At 41.5% G+C, this 26,088-nt stretch overlaps 1 protein-coding gene and 1 pseudogene across 2 annotated transcripts; one reads left to right on the plus strand and one right to left on the minus strand.

Moving 5' to 3' along the window:
• Positions 1-1,481: 1,481 nt before the first annotated feature.
• On the minus strand, positions 1,482-3,048 carry LOC146975707 (E3 SUMO-protein ligase ZBED1-like; annotated as a pseudogene). The gene is made up of 3 exons (XR_015037507.1): positions 2,879-3,048; positions 2,073-2,325; positions 1,482-1,906 (listed from the first exon to the last, which is right to left on the minus strand). The product of XR_015037507.1 is annotated as an E3 SUMO-protein ligase ZBED1-like (transcript).
• A 13,728-nt stretch (positions 3,049-16,776) lies between these two features.
• LOC146975708 (homeobox protein otx5-like) lies at positions 16,777-21,211 on the plus strand. The gene is made up of 3 exons (XM_085794938.1): positions 16,777-17,425; positions 18,590-18,741; positions 19,768-21,211. Exons 1-3 carry the CDS (start codon positions 17,326-17,328, stop codon positions 20,413-20,415), a joined length of 900 nt encoding a protein of 299 aa, XP_085651064.1. The 5' UTR covers positions 16,777-17,325; the 3' UTR covers positions 20,416-21,211.
• The last annotated feature ends 4,877 nt before the right edge of the window (positions 21,212-26,088 follow it).

Below are 26,088 nucleotides of genomic sequence, written 5' to 3' on the forward strand. Positions count from 1 at the left end.
TAGTCTGTCCACAGTCCTGAGTGTTTTCATTTGAACGCTAGATGGCAATGTTGTGCCTGCTCCCAACTTCAGTCTGAGCATTTCATAACAGAAAGCAAAGTTTCTGTGTGTTCCTTTCTATTTACGGAAACCTATTTCGACTTGTGTAAACAGTTACACCTCTGAGTCTTCAGAGATTGTGTGCGTGTGTGTACGATGTACGATGGGCCATTCTTGGCCTGACATCTTGTTACGTGTCCGTCTGCGTTTCTACCACAGTGACCAGTCTGATGGTAGGGTACGGATCACTGGTTATGTCAGGAATTGACGAGACACTTGGATTGCATAAGGATTGGTGGGTAAACGTTAATACAAAGAATGACACAACAGTGTGAATCTGCTTTTCTTTTTATTAAAACCAGTGGGTAACACATTGTAGGAGGAAATGCTCACACTTTCATCACATTTAAGGATAATCACAACTAGTGCTGTCAAGCAATTAAAACACTTGAGAGATTAATTAATTATGATCTGTAATTAATTGATCTAATTAATCTCTTTATGACTTAAAAATTGCTGAGAAAAGCCCTGAACTTGAAGTATTTTTCATTTAAATTAATTACATTGTTGTGGTAGATCAAAAGATTGATATACAAATAACAGTGGCTTTATAAAGTAATTTATTGTTTTTAACAGATGCAGTCCTAGCCATTTACATTCCACTGTATTTGGGACTAGTCCCAAGGGCTTCCTGCAACCTTAAGTTTTGATCACCAGGAAGGGAATATTGCTGTGTTCTTTTGTAAATAATTAGAAAATAAAAATAAAATGAAACATCAGGTCCATATAAAGTGCTGTAAGTTAACATTGAAGTAAACAGTAAAGCAAACAGCAAACAGAACACTCTTCTGAGCAATACAAGTATTGAACACTGAACATCTTGCTTTTCCTCTGCTTCAGATAATATAAAATAAATAAAACAGACCCATCTGTCATAGTGCTGTAAGTTAGCACATCAAAAGTAACATTGTTCATCACAAAATAAAATGCTGAAATAACATCAAGCAGTCACTTTTTTTTTGTTTTTTATAATGAACATTTTTATTGAAGTTTAACAGACAAATAATACAGACAGGGATATATCTATTCACTCAATCAGGGAGCCATCAAGGCCAGAGTTTTTTTAGTAAATTTATAATGTTGTATAAAAGTATAAAACAAAACGAACAAAACCACCATAGAACACCTCACCAATACTTCTCAATAGATAAGCACAATAAATCATTGACAACAGTGCATTATCAAGGCAACGATTAACTTACAGAAAAACAAAAAGGGCTCCAAGTAGGCACATATTGATCCAGTTTATCCAGCAGGGAGTAAGTCACCCTCTCGTAGGCAGCCAGTTGTGCCATTGTTGTAGGCCTCTTAACCATTTAGACAGGGTGCTTTGCATTTGGACGTATCAATAAGCAATAACTTCTAGTAGGCTACAGAGGACCTCATGCCTCTTGTTTCTTCTTCAGCCAGTTGCTGAGACAGACCAGCTTGGTCACATTTTCTGGGAGCAAGGCTGCCCTTTTCTCTTGCACTATGTGGCCTTCGAGGCTAAACAGTCTCTCACAGGGTATACGGAGGTTGCCGGGGAGGCCAGGTACTTGCGTGCTAGGGCTGACAGCTTTTCGTAGGCTCCTGAGTGAGCATACCACCACTGCAGGGGACAGTCGTCAATACTGATGCTGGGCTCTGCTCTGTAGCGCTGCAGCTCTCCAGACTCCATTCCTTCTTCTTCTGAGTCAGAGTCGGACCCCAGCAGGAGAGCGCTCCTCTTCTTCTGAGCTGGTTCATCATCCTCTGTGGAGGACTGGAGAGTAGCTGCTCTTCTGGGCTCTACTGCTTGGAGCATGTTCTCCAGACTGGTCCACACCTGAATGAATGAATAGATGGATGGGTGGACGAATTAAAGGGATAGATGGATGGGTGCAGTAGGCCGTTTTATTTTATTTTGTGAAGCACTTTGTGTTGCATATAGATAAAGTTTGATTTGATAATAAATCAGGCTCCTTAGTCCAGCGTATCCTTATAGTCTTTACCTGTTCCCTGTTTTCTCTTGGAAGACACTTCAAATCCTTGAAACGTGGATCCAGTGCTGTGGCCACCTTCAACCATGTCTCGTTGGCATCAGCTCGACGTGCTGCCAGGTCCCTCTGGAAGGCATTCTTGAACTTCACCACATAGGCTGGATCATCATCAGTGATGTCCATGACACGGTCCAGATGGCAAAAAGCAGGCAGCACTACAGAGCAAGATACGTAGGCCTCACCACCCAGCAGCTCAGTCACATACCTGCAGAGATGGGTAAATTTGCAAAATGAACTGAGCTGGATTTATAAATTAACGTGTAACTGATTTCCAATGTAATTGTCCTGAAAGGTAACTACCCAATGTTCATTCATTTTTGGTAGTGATGCCCCAATATTCATTTCCGATACGATACTGATATTGCAGCCTTGACTATTGGCAAATACCGATATCGATCCGATACGATATCAGCACGAATCGTATACTTTTATTACTTATTTTGTAGTGTGGAATGTTAGAAAAGGCTTGATCAAGTGATATTACTCAGAGAACAATGGTCAGCAACAGTAGGTATGAGAAAAACCGACCCATTTATTATTAATCAATAGGTTACATAAATTTTAACCTTCAACATGAGAAGAAAGATTTGAAAAAATTGACTGCTTGTTAGATGTAGTCTGATATAATCCAATACTTGTTTTTTGGCTGATATCGGACCGATATCAATATCAGACCAGGACATCCGTAATTTTTGGATCACACATGTGACAGTAGTTTATTTCATTAAAATGTGCAGGTGTTTATTTGGGCTTAGTACCTGCATGGTTCAAGCAGGACCTGCAGCCTCTGCAGTTTCCCCCACTCAGCTTCGGTTGGCATGACCAATCTGTGGTTGTTCTGTTGGTCCAACGTAGCCTGGACAGCCTCTCGGTTGCGTAGGAGGCACGAGACCATTGCGAGTGTCGAATTCCACCTGGTCGGTACATCTTGTATGTTGCTCGCTCTTTTTTCCAAGTGCTACATGTTGCTGGTTAAGTTCTGTGGTATTTGCAGGGCTTTGTCTGAAATGGCCAACAATCTTGCGGCACTTTGATAGTACACCGGCAAACTCGCCGCTATCGAGGCAGACCGTGATGGTCCTCTGGAGAATGTGAGCGTTACAGGCGATGTGCTGGTATGGAAGGGCTCTCATAGCAGCCACCATGTTTGCTGCACTGTCTGTACCGATGGTGGATATCTTGTTTTCAATTCCCCAGTCATTTGCCAGCTTGAGGAACTGTTCGGCGCATTTATCAGCAAAGTGCCTGGTTTCTGTTTCCATGACCGTCAGTATGAGTTGAGGTTCCACTCACCATCAATAAAGTGTCCAGTCACCCCCAGATAGCTGTGGTTGCCAGCTGACGTCGAGTGATCTCCGGTTATAACAACACAGTTGGGCGAATCCTCCACCAAGATCTCAAGTTTGTTTTTCTTTTTGCCGTCGTACATCTTGCTGATTTTGGTCGCCACTGTAGTCCTGCACGGTGGCTTGTATGACGGGTCATTCCACTATGTTTATCAGCCTGCAGTCCATCGCTATCCACTTGGCAAGGACATTTGTCAGCCTGTCGGTCGCAGACTTGCTCATACACTGGGTGTTCTCGAGTTTAGTTTGGCGAAGAGTTAAATAGCTAAGGTCTTCGCTGTAGACTTGTGGCTGCACTCGCAACTGGGTGCTTTGCGTTGATGTGGTAGGCTAAACTTGAGCTGCTTCGGTGGTAAGCAAACTCCTTCTTACACAGAAGGCATATCACTCTACCTTTATCAGTGGTGCCGTCGGGGCGTTTTGGAAATGTAAATTTCCCATTTATTTAACAACTCTCACATGCTCCTCCATTTTCATGTCTCCTCTCTGCTCCTCACCGCTCCTCACCTTGCCCTCCTTGTGATTGACCATTGTTTTCAACCCTCAACAACTCAAGCACAAGAAGCCCAACACATAAAACCTGATTTTATAAACAGGCAACTTGCAATCTAGACATTTTTACATGTCTAGGATCCAAGACACAGTAGAGATAAATGTAAATGTGCAGGATCAGGGATTTATCAAGTCAATAATATGCATCCATGTAAAAATGGACTAATCACTGAGAAGACGGATAGTTTAATAGTGGATCCTCAGTTTGTTTGCAGACATAATTAGGATTTAGGCTGAGAGGCAGGTATCAGTGCTTCTCAGCAAGAGCAGCAAAAAGCTTCGTTAGTCTCCTTAAAGCTACTAGAGCAAGACGGCACTAAGTTACATTGATAGGCCTCTTAACTTAATTCTTTGTCTCTTGTCCGCTTCGCCTCACTGACCAGAGCAGTTCATCTTGTCCGAGATGAAGAAAGGCGGCTTGTAAAACGTAAGATCTCTTGGCCTTGAACCCAACAGTCATCTGGATGGATCAAGTATTGCTGTGCAGCTTTAACTATGTACAGTATATAAATATAAAATACAGTATTATCAACTTAATACTGGTACTACATAATATGGGCAAATATAAACCAGTCTCAAAAAGATTTGTTGGAAAGATGTTTGCTGTTACTGGTGACTTGAAACAGGTTGTGTCCTCATCTTCATGTCAGGTTTTGCATGGCCAGGAGAAACCTGTGGAGAAAAAAAACAAACACAAAAAGAGAGAGGGAGTTCTTTAGGACCATTAAATGTTGAGTTTGCATGAGTGCAGAGAAAACGCGGCATCCAGAGCTCAGTGATTCAGACGGCTCACACACTGTCACACAGTCATCCAGAGAGTTTCATCATGTAGCAATCAGTACACCATGTCACCATGTTCTCACTCAGGGATCAACCTGGCAGCCGCAACGCTGCATGTAAGGCTGGACATTAAACACGTGGAGTCGTGCAGCTACAAGTGGAAACTGCTTCTCCTCCTGCGTCTCTAGCGGGGCTTTTTTTTTTGTAAAGCGGACATTTTGACTCGTTCTAGTAGGAAAAGCACAAGTGCTACAAAGAACGGTGACAATAACGAGACTAAACATTCACAACACCAGGACAGATCATTTGTCTTTGAGAAAATGCTGCTGTGAAAAAGGCCTGAAAAAATATTCTTCACATGCAGCTCGGAGTTAGCCTGATGCATCAGCCGCTTATTTCATTACATTTCAAAAAGCGTCTGAACACGAGCCATAGGGATTCGTTTGCTTCCGGGAGGCGGTTGCTTACATTTGCTTCAACTAATCGCTGCTGCTTGGTGGTCACGTGTGCTATACACCGGTTAAGCTCATAGGTTAGCTTGAGTGCTTGAGTTCAACCAAAGACGGTTTAGTTCAACGGCTTCGCCTTCCCCATCTGTTCGCTGATTGGTCCGTCCACCAGAGCGGACGGAGCAAACCGAAACGCATTGCTAGTGTCCTGACTACATTGTTGAGGCAAATGAAATTTGCCGGAACCAGTAGGCGGCGCTAGCCTGGCTAGCTCGGAGTTACATGTTCCCACACTTGTTAATGGCTCCATTTTCGATAAATGTATATATATAATATATATCGTTTCTCTAATGGTGGAAATGCTGGGCGAGCCGACCAGCGTTTCCTTACATTCGGTTTTGTGGACGCTGCCCGGCGGGTCATGATAACGCCACCGAATCGCCGTTTATGGTCGGTACTACGACGGTATCTGATCGTCTTCAAGCATCTGACTTTCAGCCGGTCCAAGAATTTCACCGTGCGTGCGGAGGCTCATGGTAAATGTAGTGCGAAAACACTTCGCTTTCTAAAACTCCTCGTTGTCCCTTTAAACAATAACTCCAGGTGAACTCAATTAATTGTTGTTAAATGATAGATTACCCTGTGTAAAGATAATATTCAGCCAGTTTATTACTGGTAATTTGATACAGTGCATGCATAAATACTAATAAATCTGTATTATCTTTCTGTTAAAGGCCTCATCATCTCCCCTCAGGCTCCTCCTCCTCCTCCACCTCACCCCTTCATTCATCCCACCCTGAATCCTCTCCTCCCTCATCCTCCAGGTGCGTCTCTATCTGCTTTCACCTCACTCCAGTTACCACAACCTGCACCTCCTCATTCCAATTACCGCAACCTGCACCACAACCTGCACATCCTCACCCAAACTCCTCACTCCACCTCACACTGCTCTCCCCTCTTCCCTCCCTCCCTCCCTCCCTCCCTCTCCTCCCCCCTCATCACCCCCTTCCTCCCCTTCCACCCAATATGAAATGTCGACCCTGTGGCTGGTGTCTCCTGGTACTGGGACTGAATGGGCCCAGAGCATCGGGTAGCCAGTGTGTGTGTGTGTGTGTGTGTGTGTGTTCGTGTTGGGTCACGGCGTGGGGATTAGGTGTGTGTGAGTGATTGAGGGTGACAGCGGCCCTAGCATTAGGGGCCCTGTGGCAGATTTTGCAGGCCTGTTTTAGACACACTAAGCTGGATTTACCAGCAGCAGTGTGTCAGCAGTGATGCAGCCTGCCTGGACCTCCTACAGACACACACACACACACACACACACACACACACACACACAGAGACAAGCACACACACGTAGACCCTGGTCAACTTCAACCTTATACCTGTAACCAGTCTGACCGTCCCATCATCCCTTCCTCCTCTCTGTTCACTTCCTGTATCCTGTCGTCTCGGTAACGGGTGGAAATAATTATCTTCCTGTTGTGTAAAAATAACTTATTTGCATCAGTTTGTTTTATTCTTGTCAACACTCCTGTGAATGCGCCGAGGCACAATGAGCTCTAGACTGTGATGGCATTTAAAGCGCTAACTAAACTATAAGCATCGTTTCTACACCCTGACCCCTAAACAAACACTAAGGGCTCGGACACACCACAGTACCCACAGTGAAACTTAACACTTAATCCAATTCTTTTAAATTGATTTTGCACTGTTGACTAAAAACAAAAAGAAGAGCTGCTCCAAAATAGAGGGAGGAAGCTAATTGTGTTTAATTAAATACTTATAACTTACACTGTAAAAAAAGAAATAATAATAAATGTGATTCAAAGGCAGGTTTGTGTAGCAGATAAATAAATGGAGCGACCGTCACTTCTGTCTTTTAGTTATATGATAATGATAGTTATGATTGATTACTGTAATTATTGATAATGCAAACTATTTTCTGACTCTGGCTAGGTCTTTAAAGTATTAATTGACACATAAAGGTCTAATTGTGTGGAGAGGATGGTTCATTACGACTTAAACATTAACACCTCACATTTTGTGCATCATCATCTCTGCAGTAGTGTTGCATTCTGGGTAAATTTCTGCATGTTTATACAGTGTGTGGTCGCTTTTGTGTGCATTAATGCAGGGGGTATGTGAGGCCACCGCAACCCTGCACAGCACACACACACACAAATCGATGCTCGTTTGTGTGTTTCTTTGTGAGTGTTTATGCACACACCTTTGTCCATGTGTGTCCACCGATGTGTGTGTGTGTGTGTGTGTGTGTGTGTGTGTGTGCTCACTCCCAGATCTCTGTTACAGCCCGTCCATTGTGAAGGCGAGTGTTAAGCAAGATCCTGACCCACCGGCGAGGACTAATCAGACGCATTCCTCGGGATTAAACGGCCAATTAACAATAAGAGAGCCATTGTGGCCCTGTCTCCTTGTGCGTCACAGTTAAAGGGTTTTTGTGTGTGTGTGTGTGTGTGTGTGTGTACGTGTCTCTGTTTCTATGTGTGTGTGTGTGTGTGTTGCTCAAAAAGCACTCAGTGGGTTTCTTTCTGTCAGCGTGTCTCACTGCTCAGGTTTTAAATGAACATGCACGCTATAGCTTCATCATGAGAGAGATTACAATTAAGGAGGCGGCCATTGTGTGTGTGTGTGCAATTTAAAACAAACTCATGCAATGGCTGGTGGGTGAAGTGGTGCATTATGGGGAGGAGAGGGTGGGAGGGAGGGGCGGAGGGAGGGGGGTGGCTGTATGTTGCACAGTGGCAGGTCACAAGATGTATGTGTGTGTGAGTCCACCTGCTCGTTATTCATTCATTTACATAGTGATGCAAACAGTAGAGTTGTTGTTCTCTATCCATTACTGGTGATTGACATTTGATGTTGTAAGTGAAGTGAGATGTACGTGTGTGTGTGTGTGTGTGTGCGTATACATATAAATGTGTATATATATATATATATATATATATATATATGGTGTCTTCAGTGTGTGTGTGTGTGTGTGTGTGTATAGGGTGGGTATATGCATCAGTGTGGCACGTGTCGGAGTGTGGCCGAGGATTAGTGAGGCTCAGGGCCTGTTGCTCCACTTCCATGATTACTACTGCTGTCTACTGCCATATGGGCTGGTGGTGGTGGTGGGGGTGCAGGTGGGGGGAGCGGGTGGTGGGGGGGCTGCAAGCTACTGTACCACGCTATATACACACACACACATGCTACCAGAACACATGGCTAGAGGAGTGGGGGGGGTTAGACACACACACTCACACACAGGCTTCAACTTGTTAAAACAAAGCTCGTATGTGCATTCATGCATAGTTTCATATGCTCTGCCTGCCTCTGTGTGTGTGTGTGTGTGTGTGTGTGTGTGTGTGTGTGTGTGTGTGTGTGTTTGTGTGTGTTTGTACATACACCTGCTCTGCTTATATAATGAAAAACTTTCTCTAAGTGATGCATTGCCTAATATGAACTATCAGTAAAATAAACTGGATTGGTTTAAAACAAAAATATTCGGTTACCCTTTAATTTACAGGCTGTTAATTATGTGATAATGACAAGAAATAGCCAAGAAATAACAGGTAATGGGCTCTATGCACAGCTCCACTACTTCCTGAATTTAAGGCAGCTCCTTTGTTTCCTGTCTTACATTATTGGAAAAACTGATTAATCCAGGTGTGTCTGACCATTGTGACTACTCACACACACCTGGATTAATCAGTTGGTCCAATAATGTAAGACAGGAAATAAAGGAGCTGCCTTAAGTTCAGGAAGTAGTGGAGCTGTGCATAGAGCCCATTGCGTAGTCATGAAGCAGAATCTTTCTCCACCAAGTTCTTGCAATTGTCATTTACAATAAATTATTTCTGGGCTATTTCTATGCAATCAATTGTTATTTCTATATTTCTCGACATTACTATGAAATTGACTGTTATTTCTAGGCTATTTCTAGACATTATGACGCAATTTACAGCCTGTAAATCAAAGGGTTACCAAATATTCATCTAAGTGACTAAACACAAAATATAAAGCCAGCATTTATTAGGTTAGGTTTATATGAAAAAGATGGATAGGAAGAAAATACGATTTATGTACTTATTATTAACAAAGCACTATACCCATTTTCATAATTACTGTAAATGTAGTAGATTTTCTACCAAAGTTTTTCTACTTTTCAATAAATCTTGAAACAAATTACATGGATAATTAAAAATTCTCATAATCTCATATTTATGATTCATGTATAACTGAGAATGTGTATATGGGCTAAGTTATCTAATTTATAGAGAAACATTGTTTAAGAACGTTTGTTTCTCTATTACAGTCGACTGTTTAACTGATGCACAAGATATTTTTGGTTAATTATTATATTTTCAGGTGGTTTGTCAACAGTCTGCACATGTGCAACTGGCTCACCTCATCTTGTCTTGTATATTACAAGTGTATGAGTATGAGGACATGAACAGGTGTTAGTTTGCTAAAGCCCCAGACAGTGGTCAATGAGGGGGCTAAATGATAACAGTTTACACATGCACACGCAGCAGCACACAGACCCCACCTGCTGCTGTCTGCGGTGGATTAGAGGTCTGTACCCCCCCTTCACCCCCACCCCCCCCAGAAGACAGCAGGACACACACATGCACACAGCAGGGGGTCGTCAGTCTGTGAAATTGATCGAGATGCTTGGCCAGACATTATTTACAGATCGACTCATCCTGGTGGTGGTGGTGGTCGGGGGGGCCGAGTCGTGCAGGATGACGTCGACACATAACTAATCATGGGTGGTGGTAGTTAACTCTTTTTATAGATGCTTTTATATAGATAGATTTCTGATAACAGAGAAAATTTAGAAAATGATCAACAAAGCCAAATTTTCCTCTGGACTAAATCATCTCTGTCTTCCTCCTGTCAGCCACGTTTCCCTGTCTGAACCTCGGCTTCACGAGCTGATTGCAACAACTGTTAACGGTTCGTTAACCACAAATTAACCACAAATAGACACAAGGCTGCACCAGGCTGCTGCTGCTGCAAACCCAGGGCTCCAGATTTTGCCCCTAAAATTTTAGATGGTGCAAGCAAATCTTTCATCTACAGTACTTGCGAATGTGCAACCAGTACATTTTTTTTTGGAACACTGGTGAAACGTGGAAGGGGCGACTCAAAGAATCTGAAACCTGTCATTACAAGTGGCAGCAGGCCAATGTGTGTGAGGATCATGAATGAAAAGGTGAATAATGAGGAAAAATGTGAAATTTGATTTTTAAGTTAATGGTAGTTTAAATTTTCTGCTTGTGCTCCTAAAACTTTAAGTTCCCCCTAGTAAGAAAACGTTCGTCTGGAGCTCTGAAACCTGAAGTTTAGCTTCAGTCTGAGACAAAAACCAAACAAAATACTGGCCTGGTTTTATGCTTTTATGTTATTTATAGCACGATTTTCTTATATTTTTATGTTTTTTAGCAGTAAATTGTTGTTTTTTTGCAGCAGTGTGATGCCCAAATTGAATGGTCCAAGACAAATTTCCCATTGGCACAATAATGTCTCTCTATCCTATCTATATTAAGAAGGCACAATAACGTATACCTTACCTTAACTTACCTTAACTTACATTTACCTTATCTTGCCTTACCTTGAGTTTTAAATGGTGCAACAATGAGGATTTTTCTAATTATAAGAAGAACTATCAATGAGTATTTTGACTGCAAAAAACAGTGTGTGCAGTTATTACAACTAAGCTCCTCCATAATAAATATATGGATAAATTTGGCCCAAATCTTGGCAGGAGATCTTTAGCCAGCAGCACGCAAAAAGTTTAAATGCAAAATTATTATGCATAAACCTAATATTATGATAACAACACAAGCATGAACCTACGTTTTTTACACTGCAAATCAACATAGGCTGCAATATATAACACAGTCTTTACATAACCTATACTGTATATAACATGTTTATACACTTCTGCAGTTCATTATATAAGTGAGTGCAGCCTTCAGTTCATCTTCAGCCCAGATCCATGACAGACTGCTGACAACCAAAATCCTTCTGAATGCACACACACTCACACTCACACACACATGCACACAGACATGCTGCTGCACAAATACACACCACACATACATTAATAGCATGTACTGTAATGCATGGCGACCCGACAGCAGGACCAGTTATAATGTTTAACCTGTGTATTCGTGCCCCTTTTTGTGTCAGACTGTTGGATGGGAAAGCAGCGAGGCTGTGCAGGGAGACACATGGTCCAGGCCGAGGTAATCCTCACATCACTTTAATGAGGAGTTGACACACACACTGACCTCAATAGTCACACACAGACAGACAGACAGACACACACACACACACACACACAGGGATGTTGAGGCTTTTAGCTGAACAAGCACACAGACGACGAGCAGAGCAGAGGCGTAGCGTGTCACATCGTTAAAACTCAGAGCCTCGTTTGGAAATAACTTTTATAAAATAAATAAAGTAGAGACGCAGCACATCGACAGCAAAAACCTCACGAAGCTCAGACTGGGACTGTGTCAGCGAGCGCCCCTCCCATACTGCCCCCCTCCCTCCCTCCCTCCCCCATCTGCCTCCCTCTCTCTCTCTCTCTTTCCACTTCTTTCTACCTTCTACTTCACTCTTCTCTTCTCTTCCTTCCTTCCTTCCTTCCTCCCCACCCCGTACAAAACTTTCCGCCCAGTTTCCTCCAGTAACAACTTCGACTTGCACCAGTCACTCATAGTTATACCACCGTCATACCTCTCTCTCCTTCTCCCGCAAACACACACACACACACACACACACAGACTGTGGCCCTCTCTCTCTCTCTCCTTCCTTTTCCCCATAACGCTCCGTTTACCTTATCAATATCGATCGATCCAGCCTCAGGAGTGAAGGTCCGGCTCTCTGTCCCTGTGCAGCGAGTGCTCACTTCTCTCCATCCACCCTTGCTCTGTCAATCTGGCCACAAACCCCTCTTTCCTCCCTTTATCCCGAGGTAAGATACTTACTTTTCAGATAAAGCATATTATGATAAATCGGCTGAACTCTGTGCGTGTGTGTGTGTGTGTGTGTGTGTGTGACAGTCACACACTCACACACACATATACACATACACACTCTCTCTCTCTCACACACATACACTATAAGCACACAGTGTGCACACACAAACATACAAAAATACACTGTGCGTATCGAACAACATGATGTCAGAGCAGAGGTGCTTAACAGCTGGAAAAGTGTGCGTCTGTGTGTGTGTGTGTAATGCATGGTTGTGTGTTTGTTTGGGTTATTTTGGGATGTGTGGAGGCTTTTTGGTTTTTCGCTGTGCCATAAATCTCTCCATAATAAAGACATGGACATACATGATTAATAATCTTTCCTCTGTTCATTTTTTCATCTTCATCACACACACACACACACATTGTAGAAACGGATTGGACTCAAATGCAAACATAACAAAGGCTGAGTTGCCCAGGAGGATTCTGGGAAAAAATTTGGTTTCATCACACTGAATTTTCTATTTTAATAAAATAGAAAACAAAAAAAACAAAAACAGTCGTCTCTGTTAATAATAATAATAATACAAAAAAGAGTTTAGCACACTTTAGTGAAAATGATGATTGAGTCCAAACTTCAATTCACTTTCAATTTAAAATCCTTTTTTTTTTTTCATTTCCGATCCTTCAGAGTGGTTGTTCAATTGATTTGATAGCAGAACAGGCCGATGAAACACCACATACACACTGTTTTACCAAACCAAGCAGTAGAGAACGATCATGTTTGTTTTGTTTTCTTTCTCTTTTTTTTCTCGCTATAATTGTCTAGAATTAATAATTTTGCACTCTGGCCCTCTGTTTTTATACTGAAGGGACGGATGGATGAATACACGTTTTGCTACGGGAATGGGATGAGAGAAAAGAGAGGAGCGGAGCACGTGGGCGAATGTTCTCCAACAAAGTGGGGATGGAAGTTAAGGTCAACAAGGGGAATAAAAGAGTTTGGAGAAAATTAAAACTAAATGAAAAATACAATGGCTGTGTTTGCCTCTGGGACGTGTATGCGTGCTTGTTTCAAAATAGGATGTTTATGAAATGCTCTGTGTGTGTGTGTGTGTGTGTGTTCGTGTGTGTGTGTGTGTGTGTGTGTGTGTAGGAGTATAGATTAGATGTACTAAGCCTCTTATGTGCTGGTTGTCCTTAATTTGCTTCTGCTCTGGGTCCTAGTGCGTCCAAACCACCAGCAGTCGAGTCCGTTCACACACAAACAACCCAGACAGCGTCACATGTCATGCAACATTAAATACATATAGTCTTGATCTTTAATATAAAGTACTTATCTTATGGCATGCCTGTGTAATTATGCATATGTCCACATGGAGAAAAAGAAAAGATTGTTTTTTTCATTAAACTAGGTTATTTGGAGGAGAAGAGGAATGAGTGAAATGAATAGAACTGCAAAAATAAAACTATTTTATTATTGTAATAATTTCTGTCTTATGAAAAAAACAGAACTGAAAAGATTTGATAACTTTTATAATAATGATCATATAATAATATAAGATATCAGTGTAACATAATGAGCAAACTCTGTGTCTCTATGCCACAAACAGTGTGACTGTTGAATGGAGGAATTTAAAGTGTCATTTACACACTGGGCCTGGATCTAAATCTGTTATTGATCACTGATTGAAACTGTTGTTTATAAGATCCAGGTGTTTTTTTGTTCTATATTTCACATGACTAATTATTGATTTTAAAGTCAAATTAACCATTTTAATTTGACAAAAGCTTATGGTATCAGTTTTCATGCTGTTTCCCTTATTGATTATGGATAATGAGCAAATTAGACTTGATTGATCACAACTTCAGTCAGCCATTTTTTTTGACTGTAGTTTTTTTTTTAAATTATTATTATTTGTACTATCTTATTTAATAACCATGTATTGTAACATAATACATTTCAGTAAAACATGAAAACAAAACTTAAAACTACTTAAGTTTAAAAGATTGGTCAATTGTTTTACAGTAATGCAAATTTTTCCACATACTAAACCAAAATACAACTTGTTTTCATTACTTTGTTTATAATAAAGTAGCTATGAGTTAAAACGTGTTTAAAACTGTAAACTGTAGGCTACGATATAAAACAACATGAGGAAGAAGAAACTCTGAGGGGCAGGTGCGTGGTGTGTGCGCGTGCAGAGCGTTTAGTGTCACGCGCGCACCAGCTACAGTATCAGCGGTCTCGAGCTATTCCCGCCGGGTTTTTTTTCCCTTCTTCCCCCGTTGACAAGTTTGAGGTCTGAAGACTCATTCACAGTCACAGTTAGCTCCATGACAACACAACTAAACTAAACAAACAAACGTATAGCGTACCTGGATGTGGAGCAGGTGAAGCGTCCACTGGAGACCGAAGGTATCCAAACACACACACACACACACACGCACACACGCCCACACCCACACACACAAGGCCCACTGGACTCAAGCAGCGACACACACACTCGCACACACACTCACCTCAGCAGGTGAAGACATTTTTTATTGGAGATTTAGAAACGTTGAAACTCGCCGGTAAAGTCTCTCTGTCGCTCTGTGTGTGTCTTTATATCTCCGCTTTGGCTTTACACAGCTAGATAAACCCCTTATACAGTTTGGGCTGTAGCTACATGGGTCTGTGTGCGTGCGTGTGTGCTTGTGTGCATGTATGTGTATGTGTGTGTGCGTGTGTGTGGATTTTAACTATAAGAAATCCGATTCAATTAACAAGCGCAGGCAGAGAATCGGCTTTGGACACAGTGAAATTGTCTCGCAGCGGCGGCGGCGGCGGCGGAGGAGGATGGCACACAGGCCAAACCGGCCCCGCGAGAGGAGACACACACACACACACACACACACACACACACACACACACACACACACACACACACACACACACTGGGGCAGGAGACCCGCAGCACCGGGATCGATATCATACTAATACATTAATAGGAGCAGGAAGTGATAGACGACCTCCACAACCAAGAGTTTTTATTAAAGAAAATGCTCGGAAAAGTTGTCATGGATAGCTATAAATAAAGTTAGAATATTTGAATAGGGGAAAACTTTAAACAAGAACAACCATTTTAAATAATTCAGTTTATCTTATATTATTTTATTATCTCCTGCGTCTTTGCACCTGTTTCCGGTTTCATAGTTTTACCAGCCTAAATATAATAAATATAATTCATTTATGACCCACTAATAAATATGTAATGCACGCTAAAAGCTAGAAATAAACCAGAAAATATTATTATTATTGTTATTATTATTATTGACAATAGTGAATGAGTGCATGAATGGGCCGAGGGGAGCATGTTGGGGATCAGGAGGGGATTTAATAGCAGAACAACGCGGTCTTTGTGTTTCTTTTTAATCCGGCCTGTACCCCCTCCACCCCCACACCACCTCCTCCCGGTCGCTCTGCCTCCACACTCAGCCACCATCATCATCATCATCATCATGGCTGTCCAATTATTTCTAGGAGGCCAATTTCGAAAATTGCTCATTACAATAAAGAAAAAAAGAAAGGCCACAGGACAGGGCAGGAGGGTTATTGAAAGGTGAAGGGACCTGAACACAACTCAGACAAAAATATCTGTCAGTGCGTCTTTTATGAACTTGAACAAACTAATTTCTTTATTTCTTCTTCTTTTCCTACTTCTTTTAAATATTATTGCATTTTAACTTAGACTTTAGGCAAGGCAAGGCAATTTTATTTGTATAGCCCGTTTTTACAAACAGTTTGTCTCAAAGGGCTTTCACAACAACATCCTCTGCCCTTAGACCCTCACATCGACTGAGGAAAAACTCCATGGAAAACCCTTTTAACAGGGAAAAATTGGAGAAACCTCAGGGTGAGCAACAGAGGAGGGATCCCTCACCCAGGACGGACAGACGTGCAGTAGATGTTGTTACACACAAGACAGACAAAACAGTTTATAGTTTACTTTATTAGGCTATTAGCTTATAGTTTACTTTATTAGGCTATAACATCTCAACAAGTAATTGCTGCTGCTACAACGAAAAGTTTTATGGATAAAGGTTTAAACTGTCCATCAAATTAAGAAATAAAAGACCTGTAAATGAAACTATTAAAAAAGAGACAGTTTGTGTTAAATGATCATCCTAAATGCGTCTGCAGGCCCGACACGGAAAACATGATGACAGGTTCGGTTGTGTGCGCGCGTTTGGCTGAGCGCGCCCACGTGAGAGAAAGAGAGAGAGAGAACTAGAGGGAGAGAGAGAGGGAGGGAGGGCTCTGGGTGTCTACTTGGGTAAGAAGTTACTTCTAATTAGCCAGTCTCTTCTTGCTCGCCTCACTTGTCCACCCTGCAGAACCGCATCCTCACCTCAGGGACCAGGCGCCGTCACGGGCCCAGAAAGTCTGTAGAGAGCCGCTCGTGTCAGTATACCGGTCACAGCGCGCGCAGCCGAACCGTTTTTGGACCTGCAGTTTTTATTTTTTATTATTTAATTTTTATTTTTTGGCACAGCGTCATCTCACTTGGCGACGTCGGTTCGTGCGCACGGCAATTACGCACGACTTTGTTGGAGAGACTGAATGGTCGCACGACTCTTGTGTACTTGCTCTATATCGGTTACTTGATGAGGTGTCTTCTCTCATAGTCTTGACTTGATTTGACTTGTTTTTCATTGAGTTATTAAGTATTTATATATATTTATACTGTCTGTACACACCGGATCTGCTGCGCTTTTACGCACCAGGTGTTAAAAAGTTAAAAACCGCAGCGAGAGTCACTGTGGTTTTTACAAAAGGCAGTGCAAAAAGGAGAAGACCAGTGGAGACAAATCAGAAACAACGACAACAACAGCAACAACAGCAAAGTGACAAACAACTCAGATAAACAGAGAGGGAGGGAGTGACAGAGAGAGAAAAAAAAACGACAGAGAGAGAGAGAGAAAAAAAAGAGAGAGAGAGAGAGACACCCCCTGGAGACTAGCTAGGAGACCCGGCCCCCGGTCAGAGAGAAGGAGAGAGAGAGTGAGGGAGTGAGGGAGTGTTTTAAAGCCGGCAGGAGGCATGATGTCCTACATTAAGCAACCCCATTACGCCGTGAACGGGTTAACGCTGTCCGGCCCGGGCATGGATCTGCTCCACACCGCCGCCGTTGGATATCCCAGTGAGTATTTAAAAAAAAAAAAACTCTTTAACCTGCAGCTGTGAGATGTTTTAATGTCTTTAAATGTGTTATTTGGAAGTGAAAAATGTTTAAAACTGAAGGAATTTACTGTAAAGTTGCGTCTTTTTTTCCACCCTCCGCTCCTATTGAATGTAGCTACAGTATATAGCAGCAGCTGTAACGTTGTACTATATGAATAGAAAGTCTGTGATTCTTCAGGCATCACAACATGTGTTCACTTGACCTATAAGTTCAGCGGATTACAGAGTCAAAAAACAATAAAAAATGCGACGTGTGAATGCAAAGGAAGCCTGTTCTCACACAGACTTAACATCAAAAACAGGCTCCAATCTGTTGCTCTCACCGCGGTAACCTATTTACAAAAGGATGCTCAGGGTGTAGCCTAATTTTTCTATTATTGTTATTTCGCGCATTAATGTTAAGTCATGACTGAATGAATGGATGGATGGATGGATGGATGAATAGGTCGCTTCTTATATTGTTTGGTTGTTGTGGATAGTACATGACCTGATCTTCAGCATCTGTCAGAGTCTGAATGAACCGATGCCGAGGTTTGGCACCGATGACAGAAGGCGTGTTATAGTTTGGCCTCCTCGACGCAGATTAGACTCTTTGAGACTTTGAATTTTAAAAAATCTGATCTCTAAATAGGTAATATGGAGGGGGGAAAAATCGCCTGTTTCTATTGTGCATTTATATACAGAAGTTTTATATGAAAAAAAAAAATATTTCTTTCATTTTATTCGATCCAATAAAACGCATCGATCATGAAGACCTGCTTTGATGAAACGAAATATTTCGTTTTGCATCGATTTAAAATGTATTTAACTTTATTTCCCAAGACGTTGTTGGGAGAATAAAGTCCATTACTTATAAGAAGTTAATAAGGAATAACAGGCCTGCTGCGGGACAGAATTTTTTTTAAAGGCAAACAAAGAAATTTATAGCACTTTATTAAAGGGTTATAAACGGTTAATAGGCTATATGTTAAATGGTTTTTACTTGTGCTTTCTGCCGTGTTTCTGTTTGTAAAATTACTGACAATTTAGTAAGGTTTTATCTTCACATAATAAAAACAACCTCATTTATAGTAATTATATTTATAATAATCATATGATCGATACTTTTTCCCTTCTACTGTAGGCACCCCGCGTAAACAGCGCCGGGAACGCACTACCTTCACGCGCGCACAGCTGGACATCTTGGAGGCTCTGTTTGCCAAAACGCGCTACCCAGACATCTTCATGAGGGAGGAGGTGGCCCTCAAGATCAACCTGCCCGAGTCCAGAGTCCAGGTAACATTTTATTATATTATTATTATTATTATGGTATGCTTTATTATTTTTAATGCATTAGGTCACTATGAGTAAGATGCTTTTTTTTGTCATTGCACATTTCTATACAAGGAGACTTTATTAAAGAGCAGTCCTTACATAACAGTATAAATTATAAAAAGGACTAAACATAAATAACTATCCTTATATTTATTGGAAGATATAACCATATTAATGTCTGTGTGTGAGAAAGAAAGAAAGAAAGAAAGAAAGAAAGAAAGAAAGAAAGAAAGAAAGAAAGAAAGAAAAACAATAGTTAGTAATTAGTAAGGTGCTTTATTGTCATTGCACATTTCTATACAAGGAGACTTTATTAAAGAGCAGTCCTTATCATAACAGTATAAATTATAAAAAAGGACTAAACATATATATTATTATTATATTATTTGGAAGATATAACAATATCAATGTCTGGAAAGAAAGAAAGAAAGAAAGAAAGAAAGACAGAAAGAGACAGTCCTCCTCACAATAGTTAGTAATTAGTAAGATGTTTTATTGTCATTGCACATTTCTATACAAGGAGACTTTATTAAAGAGCAGTCCTTATCATAACAGTATAAATGATTAAAAAAGGACTAAACATAAGTATTGTTATATTATTTGGAAGATTTAACAATATCAATGTCTGGAAAGAAAGAAAGAAAGAAAGAAAGAAAGAAAGAAAGAAAGAAAGAAAGAAAGAAAGAAAGAAAGAAAGAGACAGTCCTCACAATAGCAGCTTCTCCACTTTGCTGTTTATTAGAGGAAGATTATATCTTCTTTTCTTTATTTTCTTATTGACTGTATCTCTTTTTCTCTTTTTTTCTTCTGTTCTGACTTTAACTTATTGACATTGACTGAATTTATTTGTCATTGCAAATCAATATCCTTAGAGACATAATAAAATAACTGAACTGGACTGAACTGGTTTCCATAATTGAATGATAATTGCATACTTTAGTTATCAATATTCAGTAATCACCCCGCTCCCCGCCCCTTCTCCTCCAGGTTTGGTTCAAGAACCGCCGTGCCAAGTGCCGCCAGCAGCAGCAGCAGAGCACCGGCCAGTCCAAACCGCGGCCCCCCAAGAAGAAGGCGTCCCCGGCCCGCGAGGCCAACGCCAACGAGGCCGGCGCCAACCCCAACGGCGCCAACGGCCCCTACAGCCCGCCGCCGCCCCCTCCGGGCACCGCCATCACGCCCAGCTCCAGCTCCGCCAGCGCCACGGTGTCCATCTGGAGCCCGGCCTCCATCTCGCCGCTGCCGGACCCCCTGTCGGCCTCCACCACGCCCTGCATGCAGCGCGCCACCGGCTACCCCATGACCTACAGCCAGGCGCCGGCCTACAGCCAGAGCTACGCCGGCTCCTCCTCCTACTTCACCGGCCTGGACTGCAGCTCCTACCTGTCGCCCATGCACCCGCAGCTGTCGGGCACCGGCGGCGCCCTGAGCCCCATCACGGCCTCCTCCATGGGGGGGCCGCTCAGCCAGTCCCCGGCCTCGCTGTCCTCGCAGGGCTACACGGCGGCCTCGCTGGGCTTCGGCGCCGTCGACTGTCTAGACTACAAGGACCAAGCTGCCTGGAAGCTCAATTTCAACGCCACTGACTGTCTAGACTACAAAGACCAGAACTCCTGGAAGTTCCAGGTCTTGTAAAAGAAAAAAAAAATAACACAGAAAGTGGGAGGTTCTGGGGGGGTGAGGGGAAGAGAAAAAAGTGAGAAATCAAACAAAAAATCAAAGTGGAGTGAAAAAAAAAAACCCAAGATTGCTTTTGGTGTGTGTTTGTAGAAGAAGGAAGAGAACTTGGGACACAGAAATCAATGAATCATATCAGTTGAAGAACTAATCAGCTGAAATAATCTTGCAGTTTCAGAAAAAATATAAGTAAAAAAAACTAATCTGTCGACGCTTGGCTTGGTGATTGTGACAGTAGAGAGAGTTCAGCAGCATACGAATCAAGGAAGATTAAAATATCTGTAAAAAATTGCTGAGAGAAAACAGCAACTTTGATTCAGCTCAGTGAATTTAGGATGTTTGAAAATGCTGCTTTAACTGATGACAAGAGACATCGTCGCCATCATCAGCATCATTGTAATCGATGACTCTGTAGGTTTGGTTTATGGACTTTATTTCATTTTATTATTATTTTTTTTAGATGAATTCTGTAACAGTCGAACCAGCCTTGACTTGAAACCAAATTTTTGAAGCCAAGCTTTTTTTTTTTTTATCTTATTCGAGTTTGATGCATATAGACGAGCCTTGGAAAAAAAAATTGACGAGATCCCAAGCTTCTGTTTGTTTCTTCCTTCTAGATTATTTTCTCTTGTCTCTCTCTCTCTCTTTTTTTTGTGACGTTCTTGTTTTTCTGAAGCTGCTTTTTATCATCATCATCATCGTCGAGCTTTGAGCCAAACAACTCAACTCATGCACACATCTCGGAGAAAGAGGAGGTTGTCGCCGTCGTTGTCTCTCTCTTTTCGTTGTTTTTAAGTGCAGACAGAACAGATAGAAGTTGATGTCGCCTTGTGTGCAGCCTGTGGGAGGGAGGGGAGGGGTGAGGAGGGGAGGTGGGGGGCCGAGTTGACTGCAGTATACAAACCTGTTGCCTTTGAGCCGTGGTTGTAAAAGCGGGGAGCAGAACGGCTTGTGCATTGTTGGTTTAATAGGATCACTTCCAGACAATTTGGGCAACAATGGTCACATTGTGGTTCTTGGCAGCCGAGTTTAACCCCCCCCATCCCCAGTCCAGTTTCCCCAACTCCACTCCTTCCCCACTGTTTTTGCATGAGGTTAGAAGATTGTTGAAGCAGTTCTTGAATCTACAGACGACTTTGTCATGTTTTTTTTTTGCTTTTTTTGTTTTGTTTTGAACTGCTGTAGTGAGGTGTTTGATGGGAGAGAAGGCTGCACCAGAGAAAGGGAAGGGCCTGGGCCGCCATGCATGCAGCCCTCCCCCTTTTGCACAGAGAGTTCGGTGCCTCTCTCACCTCCGACCTGTAAAGATGTGATGGGTACCACTTTATGTGTTTGATGTATTGTTTGATTTTTTTTTTTTTTTGTATTAGACTTAAACAATATTACGTTTCTTTAAAAAAAAAAAAAATTGTGAATTCGTTGAAGTAAAAAATTGTGGTAATTTGTTTTGAAGTTGATATTATTATCAGTATTATTATTACTATCATCATTAATATTACGTCTTCAGCCGACACGGGGCTGTTGCTAATATGCTTTTTATTGTTATTTTTGTAAATATTGAAACTTGAAAAATGCAATCATGTCTGGTATCAGCGACGTGTTGTTGTTACGCAGACGCTCCACCCAACAGAGTCTCTCTCTCTTTCTTACTTTCTAGAAAACTGCCAACTTTCTATTTTTTTCTGTTTATATTTTTCTGGTTTCTGCTTCTTTCTTTTTTCTTTTTCTTTTTTTTCAAACTCAGGGGTTTATCCAATAAAAGTAGCAGTAATAGGACACAATGCTGTTTATGCTTCTTAATCATTTACTGTACTTTTATCTTTTGCATTACTATAATCTTCTCTGCTTATTTTTCTGACATGAATTATTTTGTATATTTCATTTTGTCTCCTGTGTTTGACCAGTCTCACCACTACCATGCTTAGATAGCTATGACGTTTCTGAGACATTAAACAACTTCATTAAAAAGCTCTGTGGTCATTGTCTTCTGTGAGATCTCAGCTTCGATATGTATCTGTCCTTTAGGGCTGCAAAAAAAAAAAAAAAAAGTTGGACATCCATGTAGAGGAGATCGGGAATCCATTTCTGGGAGTGTTCCACTAATCCATACAAGAGGTTGAGTGGGTATAAGGCAGAGATGAGAGGGAGCGGGGCAGAGAGGACAGACAACAGATTAGATCTAACCATAATACAGGGGAACCTGCTCCACCGGCCCCAAACCGAAGTACCAGAGATGTGCAGATTATTTTTGGGATTGCTGGATGTTTCTGTGTGTTCCTGCCACCGTCGGGCCACAAGGGTCAGCTCCATGGAGGGTTGTGAAAAGTGCAGTGCATCAAAGGGTTTTTTTTATTTTTTTTTGGCTTGCTGCACTCGTGGAGAGTGGAGGATGATTGGCAGGAAAACACCTGTGTCGAGAAACATAAAACAGATTGAGATGGATAGATTGAACTTTATTATTCCTTGGAGGGAAGTTAATTTGTCCAGTAGCTCATAAAAAACAGCAACCACACTTCCACTCATCCAGAGTAGTATAGATAAACATAAACAGACAACACAAAGACATCACATGAAATTAATATTTAGTAAATAAAATAAAAACAGACAATGCAACTGTGAGAAGAAAATGAACGAGCTGTTTTTGACTAAACTGGATTGATATGAAGGCGACTGACTTGAGCTGAATGCATTTGAATTTCATGTTTTATATTTTTTATAAATTTCAAATATTACGACTAAAATACATGGAGACAAGAAAATGTTCCAATCCATGAATACTAAATATTCCTATACTATGCAAAAACTCAGACCAGATCTCTGCCTTCACTGTGATCTAAACCAGGGGTGTCAAACAAGCGGCCCGTGGGCCAAAACCGGCCCACCAGAGGGTCCAATCCAGCCCTCAAGTATGAAAATTACATAGAAGACAGAAGAAACATAATAGTATTTAAATTCCACATAGTTTTCTCAAGAAATTTCAGGTTGTTCCTAATGTTTTATAATAGGATAGTTCATTAAATGTAAATGTTTCTACTGGTCCGGCCCACTGGAGATGAAATTGTGCTGTATGTGGCCCCTGAACTAAAATGAGTTTGACATCTAAACACACCTGTAAAGTGTCACGGCTGCTGCTCCCACAGATACATAAACACCTGCTATATAACTGAGAACCAACACCAGACCCCCTTTATTCAACATGTGGAGGCTCATCATGGTCATAGTGTAATCAAATCAAATCAATAGATGATATCTGGATATATTGATGAACACTATAGTGGACGGCCAGTGGCTCCATTTACTTTACTTTTTACCTTGTGTTTCCTTCACCTTTACCTGGGCCACGGCCATTTTTAAACATGGCTGTGAACCTATACACCTACAAGTACTGGTGGTATCTCCATACTGTATGGCTATCGAACCATGTGTTACCATGACGACATGCACACACACACACACACACACACACACACACACACACACACACACACACACTTGCAGGAGGGGGAGAGAAGGTGGGGGACGACAATACCAGTCCTGCTGTCAGAGTCACAGCTGGTGGGAATGTTGAAAATTTCATTTGGTCTGTGTCCAGTGTGAAGTCAGCACAAATCCCAACTGATGAAGCTGCTGTGAATGAGTCGGTGCCAAAAGAAAAAAACATACACACAATGAAAGAGAAGGAAGTGTCTCACATTTTGGGAACAATCTGTAGATTTTACTAACTTGCTTTCATCCTTTTCTATCATTTAGTATATAGTCAACCTTTTGTATGAGTGTGTTGTTGATAAATGATAATGCAATATCACTCATTCAATATCATATCAATATACAATTGTTACAGAAATCATTGCCACTTTTGCACTTTAATGGACCGTACATACATATTTAAATTTCTGTGTATACAATATATTTTGGCAGCTTTATCTGAGATTTCTTCTTAGTGTCATTTATCTCTGTTATTTATTTCTATCTATCTATCTATCTATCTTTTTTGCATTGACTTATTCCTTTAAAATTCTTTTAAAACTTTATTTTAAAACTCTTTTATCTCAGTCTAACTCTGTACAAAAATTCCTATTGTGCCCAGCTTGTCTGTGCACAAAATGGCGAAATAAGGTTCTTGTATCTTGAATCTAACTGTAGCTGAGTCTTTTTGTCCTCTGTTTCTTCTGCAGCGTTGGCTTTGTTTGGATCAAGTAAACACTGTTTGATCAGTTTTTTACTCATAACCTCTGTGTTGAAGGTGAACCTGCACATCCGTCCTTTAAATGCGTTATCGGACCTTTACAATTTTAAACAGCCTCAGTTTCGGCTCTAATCAGCGGCGACATTGAACCACGTGTTGAGGCCGGCGGTGGCACTTCTCTACCCCAGCAACAGTGGGACTCCTTCTGCCTTCTGACTGGGATTTATCCTGAGAACACAGAGCTGGTTTCAGCTTCATGGTGACACAGCATAACACTCAGTCAGTCCAAAAGCTTATTACCCAAATGCAGCCGCCTGCAGACGGACGGTGGCCCAGTTCACACACACATAGAAAAAGCTGCATTGTTGAGTTTTCTATACTTTATACTGAGACTCAAAAACATACGCTGACTCTGGATGACTGGACAAGTTGGTTAACCTGCTTTTTTTTAGCAGATGAAATAGAAAACAAGCGTCAGCTGTGGTGTTGCTTTCCACGTAAATGTCACTTTATCATACTTTAACCAAAGTGAGACGTTTTGTCCAGGAGCCCTCACAGGCCTCACTGCATTTAGTTTAAATACTCAAATACTGTAATAACATGACGGCTCCTTCCAAGTGGTGACTATTAGCAGAGACTATTAACCACACAACTGTGAGCTGATTCCTCATTTACAAAAGGTTTGTTGCTTTAAAAAACAAATTTCCAATATTGCACTTTTTGAGAAGTAACTCTTTTACTACATTTTCATCTTGTGTCCACACGACTAATGAGTTTTTGAGCACCACAGAATAGAAACTTAGACATGAACCATTGAAAAACAACACAGATAATGAAGAAAAAAGGAAAAAAAGCATTGCAGACACTGTTATCTTTGCTGTTCTCCAGTTAGCGGTACATCAACTCCTCATTCAAACTGTAGATAAGATGTTCTGCTTCCTGTTTACAGCAGTGTACCATGGTGCACGTGATTGGTCAGATATTTATTCATTCATTTGCAGATGCGATAGTCTTGATGGAGAGCTGTAATGTTTGTCTGGACTGATATAATTTTATTTTTGAAATAAAAACATAGTGGTGTGCTGTGCATTTAACCAAAGTGTAAGCTTGCAACGTTTCTTCTAGATAGATAGATAGATAGATAGATAGATAGATAGATAGATAGATAGATAGATGGATGGATAGATGGACCCCTCCTGTGTTCTGAAGGCCGTGCGCTCCTGTAATCCCCCAGCAGCAGCATATGGACTCTGGAGCACAGACACAGATACACTCAGGACTTAGAAATATGATTCATTTCTTTCCTCCCTCTAATCCCCTGCAAACAAGCTGGTGGCCGGCCTGCTCTGGAGCCGCACTGTAATCATGCCACAGGCTGCTGCTGCTGCTGCTGCGACCAGAGTGGACCAGCTTCCCCATCACTCCCTCCCTCCCTCCCTCCCTCC

The sequence above is a fragment of the Trachurus japonicus genome, chromosome 13 (genome assembly GCF_045865225.1).
Source record: "Trachurus japonicus isolate A0001 chromosome 13, Traja_1.0".
NCBI lineage: Eukaryota > Metazoa > Chordata > Actinopteri > Carangiformes > Carangidae > Trachurus > Trachurus japonicus.